The sequence below is a fragment of the Sceloporus undulatus genome, chromosome 5, assembly GCF_019175285.1.
Source record: "Sceloporus undulatus isolate JIND9_A2432 ecotype Alabama chromosome 5, SceUnd_v1.1, whole genome shotgun sequence".
In the NCBI taxonomy this organism is placed as follows: domain Eukaryota; kingdom Metazoa; phylum Chordata; class Lepidosauria; order Squamata; family Phrynosomatidae; genus Sceloporus; species Sceloporus undulatus.
Genome location: NC_056526.1, coordinates 160,157,272 through 160,177,875, shown reverse-complemented (window position 1 = coordinate 160,177,875; position 20,604 = coordinate 160,157,272). Strand labels below are relative to the sequence as shown.

Genomic DNA, 20,604 nt, shown 5'->3' with positions numbered 1-20,604 from the left:
ACGAGATGAGACTTTGCGTTTGTCTTCCAGTTTGTGTTTTGTATTTCAATATGGTTGACAAATTTTCATGACAAGCACGTAAGTGTTAGCAGTTTAATCAAAATGTAAGTTTCACCGTCATCCAGGTAAGAGGACAGAAGATATGACCTTCTAGAGGTTTCCAATTCCAGTAATTCCTACCACTGCTTCTTCCATCACAAGTGGATAAACAATGTCAATATTTATTCTATGTATCGAAAATCAAGATTTACAGAGTGAAGGAGAGCCAATGTTGACTTAGCTTATCTTATCAAATGCAACAGCACAAAAACCATAATGAAATAAAAGTTAAGGCAAATACAAGCCAGTCAATACTTCAGTCTGAAGACGAGAATTTGTCTTAAGAGGGCATACACCTTGCAATGACTTTAGAATATGAAAGAGATAGGCATCTTCAACATTATGCTATGCATTTGCAATAGATGGGCCATCTTTAATCAGTAACTGCCAACCCAAGGCAATTCAAGCAGAACTGTTGAAAGTATGGCTTCTTCTACTTTTTCATAGCCTTCTGCAGCCTTTACTCAGTGAAATAGTTTATTACATAATTAATTTTATGCTGATGATACTCAACTTAAGTTCTTAATCTAGAAAATACAGTATCCTCTGAACTTTCAAACCAGTTGCTTTACCAGTAGCTTTACATTAAATGATTTAAAGATTAGGTCTATTCTTTACAAGTCAAGTGATCATTTACTCTATTTGGTTGAACTCCACTTTTCCCATTAATTAAATTTATTGTGGTAAAACCAACACAAGCATAACCATCTGTTATACTTTTGCATACTTGGGACAATAATTAAGTAACTCAACTGTACTCCTGGGATAAGGAGAAACCCTGTACTTACTGCTTCCTTGTACTGTGAGCTGCAACCTGTGTTTTCCCAACAGCCTCAAGGAAAAGTAAAATTAATCTGAAAAGCAATTTGTCATATGACATGGGGCTTTCCACTTTTAAGGAGGAAATACCCCTCTTTTGCATTTGTTCAAGTTATGCACAGGTATGGCAAAGGCTATTATTGTCTAATAATATTACCAGACAAACTAAGGCCTGAACCTACCGGCAGCTAGTGGCAGCCTTTGGCTGTTCCAGCCCCAATTAGCCCCCAAGTGGCTGGGGACCGGCCTTCTCTGAAATCGGGCTGCTGCCACAGTCCCTAACAGGTCACTGGCAAGGAGTATTTTTTCTGTGCTCCTTTTTCTGGTGGCTTCGGGCTGCCTTAGGTGGTCCCAGAGAATCTTCCAGCCAATCCAGAGGTATGTGCCATCTGCACCCCCACCCCCACCCCCAAAGTGGCTGGATGCCACAATTTTTGGCCCATGAGTTTTGGGCCTATGTTGACACTAATAATAACCATGTTATGGACTCAACAGACATACTTGCCATAGTAACATTTGCTCTCTGATGTACGTTCCACCAGATCTTTGAACATTGTGGTCTCTTGCCTATAGAAAATTTGGTGACAAGGTTTACAAAAGATTTATAGCTCATAAGGAACCTGTAGCCCTCCAGAAGTTAGGAAGAACTTCTTGACAAGATCTGTTGACAGTAGAATACACTTCCTTGAAGTGTGGTGGAGTCTCCTTCTTAAGAGGTTTGCCCATCTGCTGGGAGTGCTTTTATTGTGTATTCCTGTGTGGTATGGGGCTCGACTACATGGCCCTTGAGCTCTCTTCAAACTCTATGATTCTATGATTGGACATCCCAACAATTGCAATAGGGGATATGTAACCCTAGTTAGCACCATCATAAGTTACATTCTAACAACATTTGGAGCACAGGCTACCAACCCATCATCTAAGTAACATGGCTTTGGGTAGAAACTCTAAATGAAAAACTATGCTGACTCAGTTTGTATTATATTGTGCGGTAGTCTTCTGAGAGACTGAGGATAATCCATAGAGTTGCACACATTCATTGGGAACATTGTTGAAAGCATGGAATTAGAAACTTTTTTCAAACAAGATCACATGGGTGAGATTACTGAGAGGCTAATTCCATAGATGATTTAAGAACTTCACATTTGACCCCATTTGTAATAGGCTGCAATTCTCATTTGCCAAGAAAATCTGTAATTATTATAATGTTTTACACTCAGCACTCAAAAGTATAAGTCTTTAACTTGTATAGCGTGTGTGACCAATTCCTTTATGTTCCTGTAAATGGTATACTATTTCAGAACATAACAAGCCAACATAGCTTTCCATTTTCTGACACTAGGGAATTCGTACTAAATTCTTGTGGATTAAGAGAGGTCTGTTTAGAAATATTATACATTGGTTAACAATTACATTGACAGATTCTAGACAGAAATCTACTAACATACTCTGAATGAAGACATTGGCATCACTACCTAAACTAATCAAATAAAATGGTAGAGGCACTTCCATTTTTCTGTTATGCAAATAAACAGTTCATTAGTTCTTATGGAACTAATGCTTCCACGCTTCCATAAAGGATGAATAAAAAAACAAAAATGGTTGGTTTGCTAGTTTTCTTCACTAGACAGATCTGAATATAAGTTAAGGCCATCACAATAAATTTCACAAATCTCCATCACTATACAACAGTCAAAACATCTTTGAAAGGGCAATAGAGAAATTTTATTTTGATATGTAGATCATACTGTAGCTGGGCTAAAAATGTTGGGACAAAAACATTACTAATGTAGAGCCAAGCATAAGCAAAGTGTACAGACATGGAACTTATTGGCCCAGTACAAACAGGCACTTTGCGGCATCCTTACCATGAACTAGGGCAAGATGAGGCTAAGCATTTACATGCCTAGCAGCCCTAGTCCACAAGGATGCCACCATCATGGCTCGCTGCCATCCTCATGAGCCATGATGGCATGAGTGTCGCGCAACGCCCAAACAGCACTGGCAGGAAGTGACGCAGTTGGGGGCACACGCACGCCAACTGCACCCTTCCAGGAAGCTGCTTTCAGCAGATTCATTTTGCTCCCAGGAGGGAGCACATCATTGCCGCGCCATTTGGTTGCTGCGGCAACAATGAGAGGCAAAGAGGGGTGGCACGGAGCTGCCTGTCTGTCGAGCCCCATAGTACACAAGAAAACGCTGGTTTTTTTTTTAGCAAGTTCTGATAGATGCTGCCGATTGCCACATAGACATATGACTGAGTCAAGCCAAATGAAGAACAGAGGGTTGGCAAGGAGGTTGAGCCTTATTATTGCAGCCAGTGTTGCCACACTAAGATAAAAATGAGTTCATTAACCTAAAATTTAAGCATAATGACTGCAGTATAAGAATATATATATTCTCCAAGATTGCTCAACCTGTAAAACATTTTAAGAGGATATTTAATACAGGTTGAGTATCCTTTATCCAGAATTCCAAAATCCAAAGTACTCCAAAATCCAAAACCTTTGGGGTACAACACAAGTAGCATACTGTATACCTGTACTCTATTTGTGAGGCTGGAGAGAGAGGTAGCTCAAAAGAAATGTGGCTGGACGATGATGTGAGGATTTGTGAAATGGATTTGTGAATACACACCTCCTAACATTTCACAGATTCTCAGTCTTTCCCCCACTTCATTATGTACATGCAAATACAGATATTCCAAAATCCCCCCCCAAAATATTCTGAAATATGGAACACCTCTGTCCTATGCTATTCAGATAAGAGATACTGAACCTGTGTATTTATTTTATTTTTCATCCATCCACCCCCCTCCCCAAAAAAAAATTATCTGTGAGAGATATAAAAAGCTGATAGAATAAAGTATGTAACATCTTTAATGTCAGAAATGCAGCAACACTTACCACTTAAATGTTTAAACATGTCTGAGAGAAAGCAGCAGCAATAGGGTTAAGTAGTCTTCAGTGTCCCAAAACTCCTTGTCTTTTAGCCAACTATCCTGTCGTTATTGTGCACTTCCAAGACATTTCTGAATTATGGCAACCCTATCACATTATTGTTTTGGCAAAATTTGTTCGGAGCGGCCTTTGCCTTTGTCTGCCTCTGAAGCTGAGAGGGTGTGACTTTCTCAAGGTGAATCAGAGGCTTTCCATGGCCAAGCAGGGATTTGAACCCTCATCTCTAGAGTAGTCCAATGCGCAAACCACTACACCATGCTGGCACTTCTGACCTCTCTGGAATGGAAACTTAGGTATCTCCCCACATATTCTCTTCCTATCCTCTTATTCTCTAACTTTGACTAAAAGTAAAACTAGTTTAGGTCATGGCACCCTAAGACAGTGTTACTATGTTTGATCAAGCTCTTACAATAAGTATGCTTCTTCAGCCACTGGTATATTTACTCTTTAACCAGAATTGCTAGTCATTTCACACACGCACACACACACACACACACACACAATATAAGTGGAAGAGTTTTCCAGTTACTAGTACCTTTAAGTACAAGTTGTAAATGGAAATAGATTGATACAGATCCAAATCTTTTCACTCACTGGAATGATAAACTTTCTTTCTAACTATTTATAATCCAATACACTAACCCTTCTATTATACATATCTACAAATCTATTACTTATTCAGTATGAACAATTCACAACTGAAAGCAACTTCTTCCAAACAAATTCTATCATCTCTAAATGCAAAAGGAAGTACTGTATAAACTGAGCAGAATTTATATAATGACCACATATTTACAAATTACAGATTATACTTGCTCAAAATCTTGCCCACTCTGTTATGACATTTTGGTTGATTTAACAATGGATTTGCCAAACTCTGGATTTTTCATTTCCTTCTTCCCATTTATTTATTTTCCAACATGTAGAACAAAGTGGTTGTCTCTAGTATCATTACTTACTTTTTTATGACTCTTAAGCACAGAGGGTGTCACAAAGGCTTTGTCACACAAATCACATTTATATTTCTTATGGCCATCATGAACAACTTGTATATGAACATTCAGTGTGTCCTTCCTTTTGAATGTAGCATCACAGTGATCACATTTAAAAGTTCTTTCACCTAAGTGAAAAGAGGGAGTAAAGCTATATTACTACCATACTAATGGATGTTTATAAACACATTGCAGTTATCAACATATTCAAGACAGCCAGATCACAAGGCAGAATGAAGTGCTCCCTGATGCCTCAGGGTGTTACTGAAAAGTAACAAATTTTAAAAACTACATTTGTCCAGCATACTGGACATCCTCCTACTACAGTTATTCCATAAAGATGCTTTTCTATCAAAGATGGTACCATTTTAGAGCATCCACTCTAAGAACTAACATGGATGAACATTTTGCTATCTCAGAAGATTCTTTGAGTTTCACATGTGAAGAGCAGTTTGTGCAATCTTCAGTAATGGAAAAATTATGCCGTGCTGAACCAAAAAAATTATCAGTGTTTGTCATCGTTATTACTTTCTTGGGCCTATTTAACCATTCTAGATAATTTCAAAATATAAACTCCCTGAACCTGCTGTGAGTTGCAGACAACCACATACTATTGTGAATGCAAGAGAACATTTATAGGCAATTATAGGAAGAACCTATATTAATTTTATTATATTTCCTAATGTGTTTATAGCTATTGTTTTACTGAGTCTTATTACTGTGGTTTTTTTTTATTATAACTCCTTTCAGTTCTTAAAGAGTAAATGTGGACATACATTTTAAAAAATTTAAAAAGCTCATCCTTCCTATACTGGGCAGACAAAGCAGTAGTTATTAAAAACAACCAATTCAGTATATAGAGAAGCAGATGGCAAAACCAGGTAAAAAAGTCTCTTACAGCTGTCAGGCAAAAGGCCAGGCCCTCACCCTCATGTACCCTGAAGAGGTTCCCTAAAGGGACAACCCCCTTTGGTGCCACACACTTCAGCAATAGGCCCACAAGAGGTGGACATGCCTTCCACAAGAGTTCTGGTTTTAATCATTCAGACAAGCAAGTCAGTTGTGCTGGATGCTGGAAAGTACCTGCTGAATCAGGGTCTTGGTTCTGAAAACAGTGAAGTCCCACCAGTGAAGCAGAAGTCCCAGACAGCTTCAACAATTAGCAAACAATTCCTCCCTACAACTTTCAGGTGGTCTCTGTAGTCCTCTCTCTCTGTTCACCTCTCATAAATTATAATTAGTTATGCTCTGTGAACCTCGACTTATATTAGCACTTACTGTTATGTATCAGAAGGTGCCTCTGCAGAGAGAATGGGGTTCGGAACAATGCTTTACATTCCTCACACTGAAATGGCCTCTCTTCAGAATGGGTCTGTAGAGGAAAGACAAAGTATTATATAAAAGTAAAGCTCAGAGAAAACAATTAAATCATAGTAGCCAGCCTTGCTGACCTGGTTCAGTAGAGCTACTGCCTTCCTTCAACCCAAAAAAGTATAAAAGGCTTATGTCTTTCACATGCTCCACTAATGGGAGAGAAGGTAATAATTTAATTAAGTTGTTATTAAGCAGATGGTACACTACAAAAAGAGATGTGCCTATAAATATGGGCATACATGTTATTTTTTAAAGATCATTTTAGGTTTTGTTTGGTGTTTCACCAGATGCCAAAATATAAAGATTTACAAAATCTTGCATGCAAATGAACAAGAATGACATTTCCTCAGTTAACTGCAGCCTAGTTTTTAAACAGCTACTTTGCTGCATCGTTGGAAGCTTAAAATTACTAAGACTCAGTTCTTCTCAACATGTCTGATATTTTGAAACAGAAGTCAGAACAGAATGCCAGAAATTTTGTCCACAGGTTCCATCCATCCATTCAATTTATTTATATCCTGTCTTTCTCCCAAGTTACGACTTAAGGCATCTTCCTTGTTTGCCACCTTTAAAGTGCATGATGTTTCAAATAATATTATAAAATATAAAACCATGACTGTAAAAATATGTACACATGCTAAATAGTCTTCTTGGATAGGTAATAAACCCATGATTTTATGGGGGGAGCCATAATCTCCTGAAAAAATTTAATGGGGAAAATGTCACCTCGCAATCTAGGAAGCTGAAACCAATCCAAACCCCTGGCTGGTCTATGGGGCAGGATTTTCAAGAGCAGACCTGATACAAGTAGTCTTCTGTTTGGTCCATTCTCAGAAGATGTGAAAGAAACATCTTGAAGCAGCAGCCATCTTGCGTTTTTCCTATTACTATTCACTTAAGGTGTCTAGATAGATCCAGAACTACACCTGATTTAACTTAAAAGCCTCCAGATTCCTGATGATAGAAAGGATGATTGGAATTGTTTCATCATAGCTCACAGTGTGGTTAATTGCCAAATGTCGACTAAGTCTAACATTTCTCAAGTACTGCAGCAGCACTGCAGCAGCTGCACAACAGAAATTGCTTCCCATTTCCCTTCTCACCACATAGCCATCAGAGCTACTCAGACTTTGACTCTGGATGTTTCATCAGCCCTCCAGAGCAAGTTTCTGGGGTGTACTGTGGGCACCATTGTGGACTGCAATTGGGAGAGCAGCAATCTCCCCTACCAATTCCATCTTACAGGCGCGGTTGTGTCAGTGAATGTTATCTCACTGGGTCTCAGATTGCCTATTCAAAAGCAAGATTTAGCCTACAAGTAAAAAATAAACACGCTACACAAATTCTCAATCTGTTTCCAAACAGAAAGCAGGGGCTACGGTGAAATGAACTGTAAACTATGACAATGTATTATCAATTATTCAGATCCTAAACCTATAAACAGTACTTATTTCCAAATTCTTTATCATTTTCACTGTTTCCTTTATTAAAAACCCCCAAATGATATTTGAACTCGCCTGTGGTTTAGCTTTAATACAAAAGCTAATGAGTTCACTGGAACACACCCACTTTACCCCACTGGATCATACATACATATTTAGATATCCCTCTACACACATATAAACATTTTAAAAGAAACAAAAACACTATCTGCACTATTTCTTACATTTTAATTCCACCTTTGCATTAAAAAAGTGGTTAAGACACTATTAGTACATACATTTAAGAAATAATTATTTCATTGTCTCTATGAGTATGTGTGTGCTTGTATGTACATCTGTCATACTTCCTAACTGTTCCAATTTGGCAAGGACATCCCCAATTAATCCTGTGTAGTCCTGCTTTTTCATCTATTTCTGAAATGTCCCAGTTTCTCTTGCCTCCCTTATCATCATCGTCCCATATTTTTCCTGTGTTCAGGACTCACAGCAACTTACAATAGACTAAAGCACATAACAATTCATTTGTCCTCAGTTTACTTTAATTGTTACAAACTGATTTCAAAATGAAAAAGTAGTTTGCTTTTCATTAACTCAACAGGTAGGAAAGGAGAATAGGGGTGGAATCTTTCCCTTTCCTATAGACATAGGCAAAAGCAAATTGGTGCAGCCTCTCCTAGTTTGTCTGTATTCCTCATTAATAAATTTTGCCATCTGTACCACACTCTGATGTTGCTTGGTCACACATATCCTAGTTTTCATATATGAAAGGTTAGAAGGTATGGCATCTATTTGTCTATGTGTATATGTGTGTGCCTTCAAATCATCTGTTGACTTATGGTGACCCCATGAATTTCATAGGGTTTTCTGAGACAAGGAATACTCAGAAGTGGTTTTGTCAGTTCCGACCTCTGAAAATGTAGCCTACAACACCTGGTATTCATTGGTGGTCTCCCATCCAAATGCTAACCAGAAGAGAACCTTCTTAGTTTCCAAAATCAGATGGGATCTGGTGCCTTTTGGGTATTTAGACCCTAAGTCTGTCTTTCTATAGTTTGCTTCAAATCTACATGTATATATACACTTTCAAGCAATCTCACTGCACTTTGGTGAAATCTACCTGCCTTAAAATCAATATATCAAACATCCACATAGTGGTAAATAAATAGAAGGATATTCAATCAAGTAGCTGACCCTTTGGGCTAGTACAGATCTATACTGTTTCAGGGGATCCCCAATCCTTCAGAGTATATTTAAGGGTCACTAGGGTTGTTGGGAGAATGAGAAATTCATCACCACACCCCATTAGTGGGTACATTTGCAAGAATGGCAGCCCTTCTATGAACAGAATGGCATCACTAGTTACCACCCAATGAAATTTTGCTACTGAAATTAAACAAGCATGAAGAATGCCCTGCATTTTCTGCAATTTTATTTCTACATTATTATTTAGACAAATATGTTTTGTTTACTTAATGCAGAAATGCTTCACTTTGGCATAAAATATATTTTAAAAATCACAAAATTTCTACAATTTATTTGATTTAACAAAACAAAGATAGAATGATTTGACATTAAACCTGGTGAAATAAAAAGGTCTGAGCAGCTTGCTTAAATATTAAGACAAATGGATCAAATTCAACCTCCCTATGGAAGGAATAGCACAATAGAAAAGGCACTCTCCTACATCCCAACCAATCATAATGAGACACATACTAGGACCTCCCCTAATGAATGATAAAATGGACAAGCACAGCCATATGGGACAAAAAATGACACTTCAAATATCTCATTCTGAACTTTTTAGGGTTTGTAGGTAAGTACAAGTAGTTTGGACTACCTACAGAAATTAAGCAGAACCCAGCACAGAGGGAATAAAATTAGTATCATATGATCAGCAAAATGAACTCAGAAATCAATCTGATTGCAGTATTTTGCACTACCTAAAGTTTCCTAAGTTTTCAGTGGCAGCCTCAAGGAGAAAATTAATTTGGATGTCACTATTTAAAATACTGATTAAAATGTAAAACTGAACTATCCAAACACTGGCCTTACATTAAAGTCTTACAATTATTCTGACCTCAAGAAGAAGGATATGTGCTTTGCTGTTCTGATTTAATGCATTGGAAGCACATTCATACTGAAAACGCTGATAGATCACACAGATTGTGACCTATTGTAGCTTACTATCATAGAACTATGGATGGAATGAATGAGGAGAGGCCATCCTGATAATACCTGTCAGCCAACAGATCATCAGTAAATTAAACTGAGTGATTTTTATCTACAGTGTCTCATCTACCCAGAAACTGTGCTACTGTTACCTAGTCCTCCTCCTCCTCTTCCTTCTTATTACTATTTAATTAATACATAAATTAATTACTGGGGGACAGATGAGGAATTTACAGTGATACATTCTACTTACATGAACCTGGAACTACCTTTGACACTATTTCCCACAAAAGAGAAACAAAAATAAAGTAATTCTTCATGATAATATGTAATGCCCTCATTCCTTCACATTTGTGGCTTTGCCTTTTGCAGATTCCTCCAGGGCAATTCTATGGTCAACTTTAACCAAAAGTCACACTGGAAGACCTTAAGATTCCCAGAGAGAACACTCCACTAGGCATTTGTAGCTCCTCCAGAGCAATTCTATGGTCAATGTCTGGCAGATGTTGACCACAGAGTTCAACTCAAGGATCTAGACATTTCTAGAGAGGTGTTCTCTCAGGTAAAAACATAGTGTTTTTGTTATTTGCAGTTTTTCCACATTCATGGAAGTCCTGTGCCCCTAACCCCAGTGAATGTGGGGGGATGAGTGTATATGGTAATAATGACTGCACGCCATCCCTAGCCTTTGGGGGAGATGTTTTTGAAGTTTTTCAAGGAGGATTTAAAAAAAAAGGGGGGGGGGGAATAGAGTATTATAAGTTTATATATAGAGAGGAAAACATAGACATTACCAATCTGCCACCTCCACAATGTAAAAGGCTCATTAGGGACAAAAAGGCTACTTTAGCTGTTCCATATCTGGAAATAATGTTCCTACACATGCATAAGCACATAATTTCCTGCCACGTAGTAGGATTTCAAGGGGGCTTGTTCCTGCCTCCTGATTTGAATCAGTAGAAAGAACAATGTAAAAATTCTAAACTGCTCAGCTGTCATTTTTTGTTAATATACAGCAGGCGACATGGCAACTCCCCCTCTAGAAAAATACCGTGTTGCTATGAAGCAGCACTTCATTTGGAAGCCATTTTTATGAAGTTGCTGGGCTTTTATGCAAAATTCATATTATTGGCAACACTACTGGCATGACTCTTTTAACAGAAAAGCCAAATCATGTCTGTATATAAAGACACTGAACTACCTTCTCACCTCAACAGGTGGATCCTCCAGAAGAGGGCTGAGAGATTTGGATGATACTTTGCTGTGGGGAAGCTTGCACTGCTGCTGACTGTGCTGTATCTGTTCTGTGGATAAATAGAAGGCTTCAGTCTCTGGGGCTGTTAATCTGGCACCATGCATGACTTAAAATTCCACCTGTTTTAAATTCCCTCCCATTTAAAAACATACTTTGTGCTTGATAGGTGATCAGCTGCCCTGGTCTTCAACTCCTTAAACAGGCTCAACATCTATAACTTTCAAAATCTATAAAAGTTACTTTCTGGATACAACTCCTGTAACTACCCAGTGAGTATAGTCAGTAGCCATGCTGGAAGCTGTATCCAAAAACTAACTTGTCTAGGTCTAGGTTCTTTTATATGATAAGATATTATAGTGAAGTTATAAGCCTTAAAACATGAGAAATGCCCCTAAATTACTAGGCCTCTCATATCAAGTCAATACACCTCTAAAACAACAGCACATAATCTTAGTCAGAGATGGATGCACATCTAAGCAGAATTCAGTACAAAAAAATGTAGCTCTTGAACATAAAGTTGTAGCCTATATAAACATAGAGCTCTTAATTCAGATGTACCATCCTTCAAACAAACAAATCTTGCTTCTCTGATCATGTAAACAAGTTGTTTTGTTTCATTTGGAATAGATGTAGAATAGTATTGCTTGCTGACCCATTTAATAGCTCTTTGGGGGCTTTTGCTAGTTCTCAACTATTAAAGTTTGAGGAGTATAACCACAGTTGCTACCTTGCAAGAATGATCAGGTCCAGTTTATAGTTCAGGTCATTGGAATAAATGTTTAGAACCTTCTTATCCCATGCCTTTGCCAAAGTAAGTACATGATTTCCACGCCAGCAAGGTACATCCTGCTGCCTTTGGCTTAGAGAGATCATGTAAGTCAGAGCCAATGCGCAGGGTAAGAGGCTTTTAAAAATGTATGCCTGCCACACAGAGCAAAAGGATAAGTGCATTTTATCAGTCTCCACATGTGAGGTGTACTATTCAAATTGGCTCTCAGTTAAATGCAGACAGAATGTTGTTGATTGTGGTTATAAGGATTCAGGGAAGTGTTCACTAGTTTTACATCCAGCAGAATTCAAATTTTCTTCATAACTAACTCCCATTCTCTATGACAAGCTAGTTTGGAAACATAATCATGTTTCCAAAGTTGTTTGCAAAGTAGATGGGCTACTGCCTGAAAATATAAATTTACTGGCTTCTGGAAACAGCCCTAAAGGAAAAGCAGTTAGGTCCACAAGACAGGAAGACTAAACATTTCTCACAGTAGACAAACAGACAAAGATTCTTTGGCATGGTAATAAATGATGAGAGGCTGACTGAATTGGGAACTGGCGGCACTGTTTTAAAATGGTTCCATACTTACCTGAAGGCCATTCTCTAAAGATGGTATTAGCTAGGGGTTATTGTTCAGATTCATGGCAATTACTTAGTATGAGACTGCAGTTATTTCTACATCCTATTTTAGCATCTTCATGTAATATCTGTAGGTCATAAGGGCACGTGGCTGAAATGTCACAAACATGCTGCTCTATCTTCCTTTAAAAGAAATTAACCTAGGTGGATAGTAAACATGGTGCCTGAGATCGGAATGCAAACAGGATAATGGAAACAAACCAGTACTCACTCATGGAAGTGATGTTGGTGGCCCACTTGCTCATATGAGTGGTGTTCAAACTGCTCTGAAGGGGGCCACATCCCCCTTCCCTTAAGGATCAAGTGTCCAATTTGTGGTCCATCACTGTCACTTGAACCACTTTAGAAGGACTTTATACCAGCTGCAATTCTATTTGCTCAGATAGCCTGGCAATAGTTTCCTCATTGGATAGTGATCCAACACATGTTGAAGCTACTTCTGAAGACAGTTCAGAAATTTCATTTATTCACTCTTATGCAAGTCAATAGCTATGACGCTAACAGAGGCTGATCTCTATCATGTGATACCAGTGGTTTTGGTATCAACGGCACTTGCAACTAGTCTGTTTCCAGGTGTCCAAAGCTCTAAATGTTTTCAGATCAAAGTAACTAAAGAAACTTCTCTTCCCATAGGTATCTGACCAAGCCTTTACATCAGCTTCAAAGTACCCCCAACGACTGAAAGTGGGGAGAGGGAGGGACTGCCTATAAGGCTGAGGGCCTTCTCAGTTGCTTGACTCCCTTTATGGAGTGCCCTCCCCCGATATCCATGCTATTATGTGTTAATGCATGATGAAAATATTTTTTCTTCTCCCAAAGTATTTTATGTTTTTAATGTAATTTAATATTTTCAAGGCCTTTTACATTTTCACTGCATTGCTTTTCTTATTGTTGTGGTTATTTTTTTAATGACATGAGCCACCCTGAGACAGTTTTATTATAGGGTGGCATAACAACATGAAACAAAATTTTTAATTCTAAAATTCTTTTGATTGTTCTTCTTGGAAATATACATATCTGGGGTATCATTCATCACTAATATTACAGAGGTAATATTGCAACTTATGGATCAACTAGATGATTTTATGACACATAGCTAAGTAGTATGGATTTTCTATTTCTATTTCTATTTCAGACAGTTCCTTTTTCATAATCTTGCTTTTGCTCCTTTGAGATACTTTCAACCAACTCAAGTTAGTATTAACTAAATATTTAACTGTTTAATCTTGTACAGATCAGCCTGAAAGGCTAGCCTGGGAGCCAGAGTCTGTGCACAACATCCTGATGACGTATGCCCAACTCCGTCCTTCAGGGCACCCTGACACTGTGCTCCAGATGACACACGGTATCATGACACTCCTCTGGCACTGCATCCAGATGATGCAGCAGCGAAGGATCACCAATAGCCACGCCGCTGCATTTTGTGGCTCCTTTTTGCACCCTCGGAAGGCTGGATCAGGGCCACAGCATGAGGTTGCCATGGCCCTAATCCGGCCGAGGAAGGAGCAGCTGGAAGCCACCCCTTCAGGGCTGTACCCTAAGTAATTTCTCCTGCCCCAACCAATCCCCCAAAACTGACCTCCAGTGATTCAAAACAAAATGTAAAATACATGGTTTTTTGTAACAAAGATGCGTTATTACTAATCTATGGATTTCTTCTAAATAAATCTCACACAAAAAAAGCTCAATTTGAGTACTATGTAAATGGTTTTCTGTGTCAAAATTCAGACACTTTGGGAAGTGTGCTGTAATGATAGTGAAGGAAAGTACAGTATGTTCGGATGCTACAAATCACTTGCTTCTACAGCCAGGTTAAAGATTATCTGAGGATATAAACAGGCTTGAACCACAGGTCTTGACCTTTTACAAATGAAGAATTACACAGAGGGTAAATTCAAAATGACAGCAAAGGAGATTACAGTTACTTGGGAGGATACTTCAGGCCTAGTGGTTACTGGCTAAATTAGATGTTGATAGGTACTTCAGCGTGTCTAATCACACATCTGTTTCACATTTAAAAGATTATGGTCTAAATTTTACAACAAAAAAACAGCTGAGGGGAAGTGGACCTGCCCTTCTGCAGACCAATTTCCCACCAGTTTGATGCTTTAGGAACCTTTCCCCTTAGTGACTTTCAAAGTACAATTTATTTACCATCAGTGGTGGCTGGGGGTTCCCATGTCAGTGAAACACTTAAGCCACTTCAGGTTTTAGTATGTAATGTAAAGGGATTATCTAAGATCCCAAACACACTGTAGAAATAATCCAGTTTGAGATCGCTTAAACTACCCTGGTTCAGTGCTAGGGAATCCTGGGAATTGTAGTTTATTGTGGTACAGAGCTCTCTGACAGTGAAGGCTAAATGTTTCACAAAACTACAGTTCCCAGAATTCTCTAGCACTGAGCCAGGGTAGTTAAAGTAGTCTCAAACTGGATTGTTTATGCAGTGTGTTTTGGACCTAAGTCTGTGAGCCTGTTTTAGGGATGAGGTTTAGCACTTTGGATAGCTCCTTTAAAGTTCAGACTCAAACCTGGAACAGATGTATTGCCTCACTAGCATGGGAGACAGCAGTCATTATTGCTTACTTTTGATAACAGAACCAGGCTGTGGCTGGAGGGAGAAGCTAGAAGCGGCAAAGTGCAGGAATGAAATGTGGGAGAAAGGGTAGTCTCTAATGCACAAAGACTTTTATTTTAAAAATTAGACAGATTCATTTGTCATATATAATCCCAGAAGGCATGTGACATTAACTGAATAGAAAAAGATGACTGATGGATCAGACCAGTCTAGTCTATTTACAATTTACTTTCTCCAAACCATGAGCACTCATCTACTGTGGTGGAAATCCTTTTGAAATATAAAAACTATAGAAAGATGGAGTCACTTTTGTCAGCAGAAAAGAGATGGTTTTGAAATAAAGGCTTGGAGTTTAGGAAAACTAGAGAGCAAAGGAATAGTGAGTGCATTTGAACCGAGTGGAGAGCGTGGCACAGTAGAAAGACATAACATAAAACTACTGAGATAAGGCGACATCCAGAAGCAAGGCTAGAAGGGAAAAGCACGAATTCTACGGAGGGGGAGGTAAGGAGTGATGATGCAGTTTTAAATGTATGCATGTATTTCTGTTCTGATTGTAAGAATTCTACTGTTTAAATTGTAATTAGCGCAACAGGTGTATGAAGAAGCCTCTTTGTCTGAAAATAAAAAAAGAGCAATTTTGTCTTGTTCGGGGGGTTCTAGCTTTTGGAACTGAATCACTGAGTCAATGTTTCCTTTGTCGACAAATGGAAAAAACTTATGGATTTTCAATTATTAGGTCCTCTTGCTGATCCTTGCTCTGCAAAAACCTAGAAAATCTAAGTATCCTGAAATTATACCATCTATCAGGTCCATGTACATGCCTTTTTTTTTTTCTGGGATAGCTCATGGTCCAAGAAAGGACATTCCTCATCCCATTTCTCCAGGATGAGGTGCCTTGGTTAATCATGCCACAAGCCACTCATCCTAAGCACCGTGGTCTTTAGTCATAGGTGAATGGCTTCATCCTTTGTATTTTTGGTTATCTACTTCTGCAACATTTCCAATGCTACACAGTTACCAAACACATATAGAATCATAGAGTTGGAAGAGATCATGACTAACAAATGTAGCTCTAATCATTACATATAGTATCTGCTTTCACTAACAGTTACAAATAGGGTTGCCAGTTAATGGTCATCCCTGGCCCTGAGGTTTCTGGACCAAAATCTAAAACTTAAGGAAAGTCCCTGGTGATATCATTAAGCATTATGCGTTAAATACCAATCAAGGTTGCCCACAGCTTGTCATTCAAACACACACGCGCACACACACAACACAACACAACTGCGAGGGAAGTAAATTAATTAGTAAGCTTACTAAGTAAATACAGAGATGCTCTAGAGAATCTTTGCAAGTTGCATCAACAAATCAGTTAATCCTCAGAAACTATGCTGCTGTACTAGGTAAGCTGGAGATTTGTATGCAGCTCTTTCTCTTGTCCACCAAAATTGGACAATTGGCACTCTTCTCTCAATTGGAGATGACCCATGAAATGACCAGCTTGTGAATTTATAGGCCACAGTATACCATACTTGTTTATTTCTACACAGCCAGCATAATCACCAAGCATTTTTCCCTTGGATGCTGTATATTTAGGGTGAAATATTCTTACTTCAAATTGATAACTTCAAATGTGAAAATACAAAGAAGGTGTAATGTTTCCATTCTAGGCTTAAAACTAAGAGAGCTACAAAACTTATAGAAGATGAATGAATTACAGTTCATTTTTACTTGCAACCTGTTTTTTGAGCTTTCAGTCCACACTGCTATCATGCTTCCACAGTCTTATTTCTGAAACCATAAGGATTTTAAAGGGGTGAAAAACCTTAAGAAACTCGGACTTCTGTAAGAGGAACTGTAGTTCATTTCGTGCTGTTGGTACTAATTCTTAGATACTTTTTGCAGATATGAAATAACTGGGGGGAAGGTGTGGGAGGATTGTTTACTTTTTAAGAATCTTTAGCTCCTAAGACTGAACAAAATACTCATACGTTGAAAGTGCCTAAACCTGGCAAAAATTCAGAGTAGGAGCGAAACAGTTTGCAAGTATCATAGATTTATTTGATTTTTGTCTCACACTATAGCCTGCAAGTGCAGAATTAATTAAGCAAACCTAATACATTTTCTCAGTCTACATAATTTAAAGAAGCAGGAAATTTATTTTGTTGTTTTTGTTGTGTGACCTAAAGTCTTTTCTGACTTATGACACCCCTAGAGCGAACCAATAATGGCTTTTCCCCTCCACAAGATTTGTTCAGAGGGGGGTTGCTTTTGGCTTCCTCTGTAGTTAAGAGAATATAACTTGCTCAAGGTCACGGAATAAGTATCCATGTCTGAGTGAGTATTCAAACCCTGTTTTCCAGAATCATAGATAGTCCAGTGCTCAAACCACTACACTACACGGCCTCTCTTCAAATTTACTCAAATTTACCAAAAAAAGTTAACAATATAAAGGTATTAAGCTTTCTATAAATAAATATTTTCTTTATCTACACAGAATATTTTCTGTCATCTTTCTGTTTAAACAAGCTGATGGACTGTGGGCTGTTGTCCCTTGGACTGTGGGCTGTTGTCCCTTGGCAAACCACTAGCTGATGTGTGTCATTCATCTTATGTCTGTTGGTTGCTTAGACTATTGAAAAGAATGGGTAATTAGCTAGACCTTGGGTCTTCATAAATAGAATCCGTTTGATGGCACATAACAACAACAATTTCTAACTAGCAATGGGATTTATCCCTAAAAGATCCCAAGTAAATGTTCTGCTTTGTAAACTGAGAGTACACTGGTTGAGCACAAGGTTTCTAACTTGAGGGGAAAGTAAACACCAGAAACAGAAGCCCATCCACTCTTCATCTCCTTAGTCCAATACTGTTAATAAGCTTCAAACCTATCATTCCAGAATCTAAGTCCATTTTAGCTCATAATAAAAGATGCTATTACCTCAAACATGAAAACACACCACTGTGGACATACTTTCATAACTGAACTATGGCCCTCTAAAAATGAATGCGAAGCATTTTCAGACACAAAGTCTAGATTGTGCTTTGGGTCATGAGAAAACACTTAGATAATTTTAATGAATGCTTTCCTTAAGAACTATAAAATAAGAAAGAAAAAAAGCTTTTCCTTTCTGTTTTCTTTATATTCAGAATTGACTGCTCAGAAGTCTTTGTGTTATTTTCATGTAAATGCAGCCACTTTATAAGTTGTGTGTGTGTGTGTGTGTGTGTGTGTAGAAATCCATTACATATGCAAGCTATGATCATGCTGTGTATGCAAGCTGGTCTGTCTTTCAACAGATTCAAGCATCCTGTCTGCGTTAGAAAGAACAGTCATCATTGTTTCACCCCGCAAGAAGCTCTGGTTATTATTATTACTTTCATATGATTTATGGCTAAAAATACAAAAGATGGTGCAAAGATCCGGTGCCAAATTCCCAGATGGCATATAACATGAGCCAAACTGTGAAAAATACTAAGTATTGGTATATCTGTTTCATCATGTGTTGGGTGGGGGATAAGAAGGAAAGAGCGACAGGGTACCGAAGACCAGGCAGGAAATCAGCCAGATTATTTTTTTACAGTTTTGCAGTTCTGAAGCAGAAGCAGAAGCAGTCAAGGATGCAGCCATGCCATTGAAAAAGTAACCCAGGGTCAACAGTAATGACAAGCATTATCGAAATTAGGACAGGCAGATTGGAGCTTAAATCACACAGCCAGGGGTCTCTTAGTGGAGGTTGAGTGTGAAGTTCCAGTATCCTTTTAGGGTAGAGTTTATTCCGCTGCTAGCATTTAAACTGAAATGCAATTCAAATGTTAATCCTTCTCTCAGTAGTCAAAAAGATATGGAATGACTGCAACATCACTATAGGTTTCCAATTTAAAACAAAACAAAACAAAGAACCTACTCAACAGAACTAGTTTGGGTTGATTAAAAGAAACACCAAACAATAACCTGTTTATCATCTCAATATCTGAGCTATTTGCAGAACACTAACCAATATATTTTGCAAAATTCGAAGCTCATGTTTCTAAGCATGCCAAAGCGTACTGATCTATCACTGAAATGAGCAACAGCTGTAAATCTAAGCCTGGCAGAGCTGTAAACAACAACAGCAGAGTGGTTTGCCTTTGGTTTGTTTGCTTTTTTTTACCTTCTTGTGATTCTTGTAAACATTTCTGTGGGCAAATCCCTTTCCACAAAGCTTGCATTTATAGGGTTTATCTTCACTGTGTATTATTTTGTGTGCAGTCACTTGATCAAGTCGTTTGAAGGACTTATGGCAAACCTCGCAGGTGTAGGGGCGTTTTTCTGCAGAAAATGAGTGGGGGGGACATTTAATCTCCTGTTTATACAGGGGTAGAAGATGAAAGGCAGAGACAGCCATCTTCTCAGAAAGATTTCTGCAATGAAGTCAACCCAATTAAGATTAAACCAATTAGAAAGACATCTAATGCCCTTTACGTTACACAGTTAAGTTGCTTCATAAAGAATAAGCCATGGCGCATCTCGAGAAATTGGCACGTTCTTTGCAACAATCACAGCAAAAACTAAACTCTGATTAATTAGCTTAAATCAAAAGAGAATGACTTCAAAGAAGCAAAGCCTGTTGCCAGACAACAAATGTGAAAAAATGGCAGTTTAAATATTTTAAAACTTAATTAACAATACACATAGCATATTTGTTTTCATATTTAAGAAAAAACAGTTGGTATGTATAAGTTTACATGTTTCAGTTGCTAGTTGAATCTAGCACTACAGCATTCTAATCTAGAACATCAAAGGATAGTTAGTTGTCTCTAAGAAGCAATGGCAGTTTGTTTTTCTGCAATGAAATGGAAACAGCAGAAAAAACCAACAGTGCTTATCATGTTGAAAAGATCGGGCCATGTTTTAACCTAATCAGACACGGTAGTAGTAATTCCTGCAACTACTATAATAACTTTCTTTGCCAGTCCATGAATACTGTCATCTCTACAAGTCATTTATGCATCACTTACATTATCTTTCATTATACAATAAGTTTACTAGGATTTGTTTTTAAACCAGTTTGATAAAGTTTCAGGAAATGTCAAGAGTATACAAGGTCAGATAGGGTTGTATGTTAAGGAGAAGGAACTTTCAAGAAGATATTGTACAAATGATTAATTGTAAAGTATTTGACTTGTAGATAAAGGCTGAAACACACATAGGCTGAATGATACATTGCTTTAGGCAGCCACCAACTGCAAGCACTTACATGGAAGCAAGCATTACAAGAAACAGTTTAAGACTGCAGTGCCACTCTTGTCAATATTTCTATCATCTTGAATCCAAGTAAACCAAGTTAACTACTTTGTGTAAACAACTGCACTATAGCATCATAAGGCTCCATCTCTGCATACAATCCAAACTCACAAAGATGGCTAAAGTCCATCTGAGATGATACCAGCACAGTGGAAGCTGTGTTGAATCTCAGACCCTCTCGCTTTAAGAACGTTGATAATTACTTAAAATTA

At 38.1% G+C, this 20,604-nt stretch overlaps 1 protein-coding gene across 3 annotated transcripts in view; it reads right to left on the bottom strand.

Moving 5' to 3' along the window:
* The window catches only part of PRDM5 (PR/SET domain 5), a 106,500-nt gene that overhangs the window by 42,065 nt on the left and 43,831 nt on the right, over positions 1-20,604 (bottom strand). For 2 of the 3 annotated variants that reach the window (XM_042466454.1, XM_042466456.1), the window contains 3 exons: positions 19,260-19,417; positions 6,149-6,242; positions 4,838-4,998 (listed from right to left, as the gene is read on the bottom strand). In XM_042466454.1, the coding sequence (XP_042322388.1) occupies positions 4,838-4,998; positions 6,149-6,242; positions 19,260-19,417 (413 nt within the window). Of the gene's footprint in view, positions 1-4,837; positions 4,999-6,148; positions 6,243-11,064; positions 11,160-19,259; positions 19,418-20,604 lie in introns of all 3 variants that reach the window. The other variant, XM_042466455.1, reaches the window with a different exon arrangement.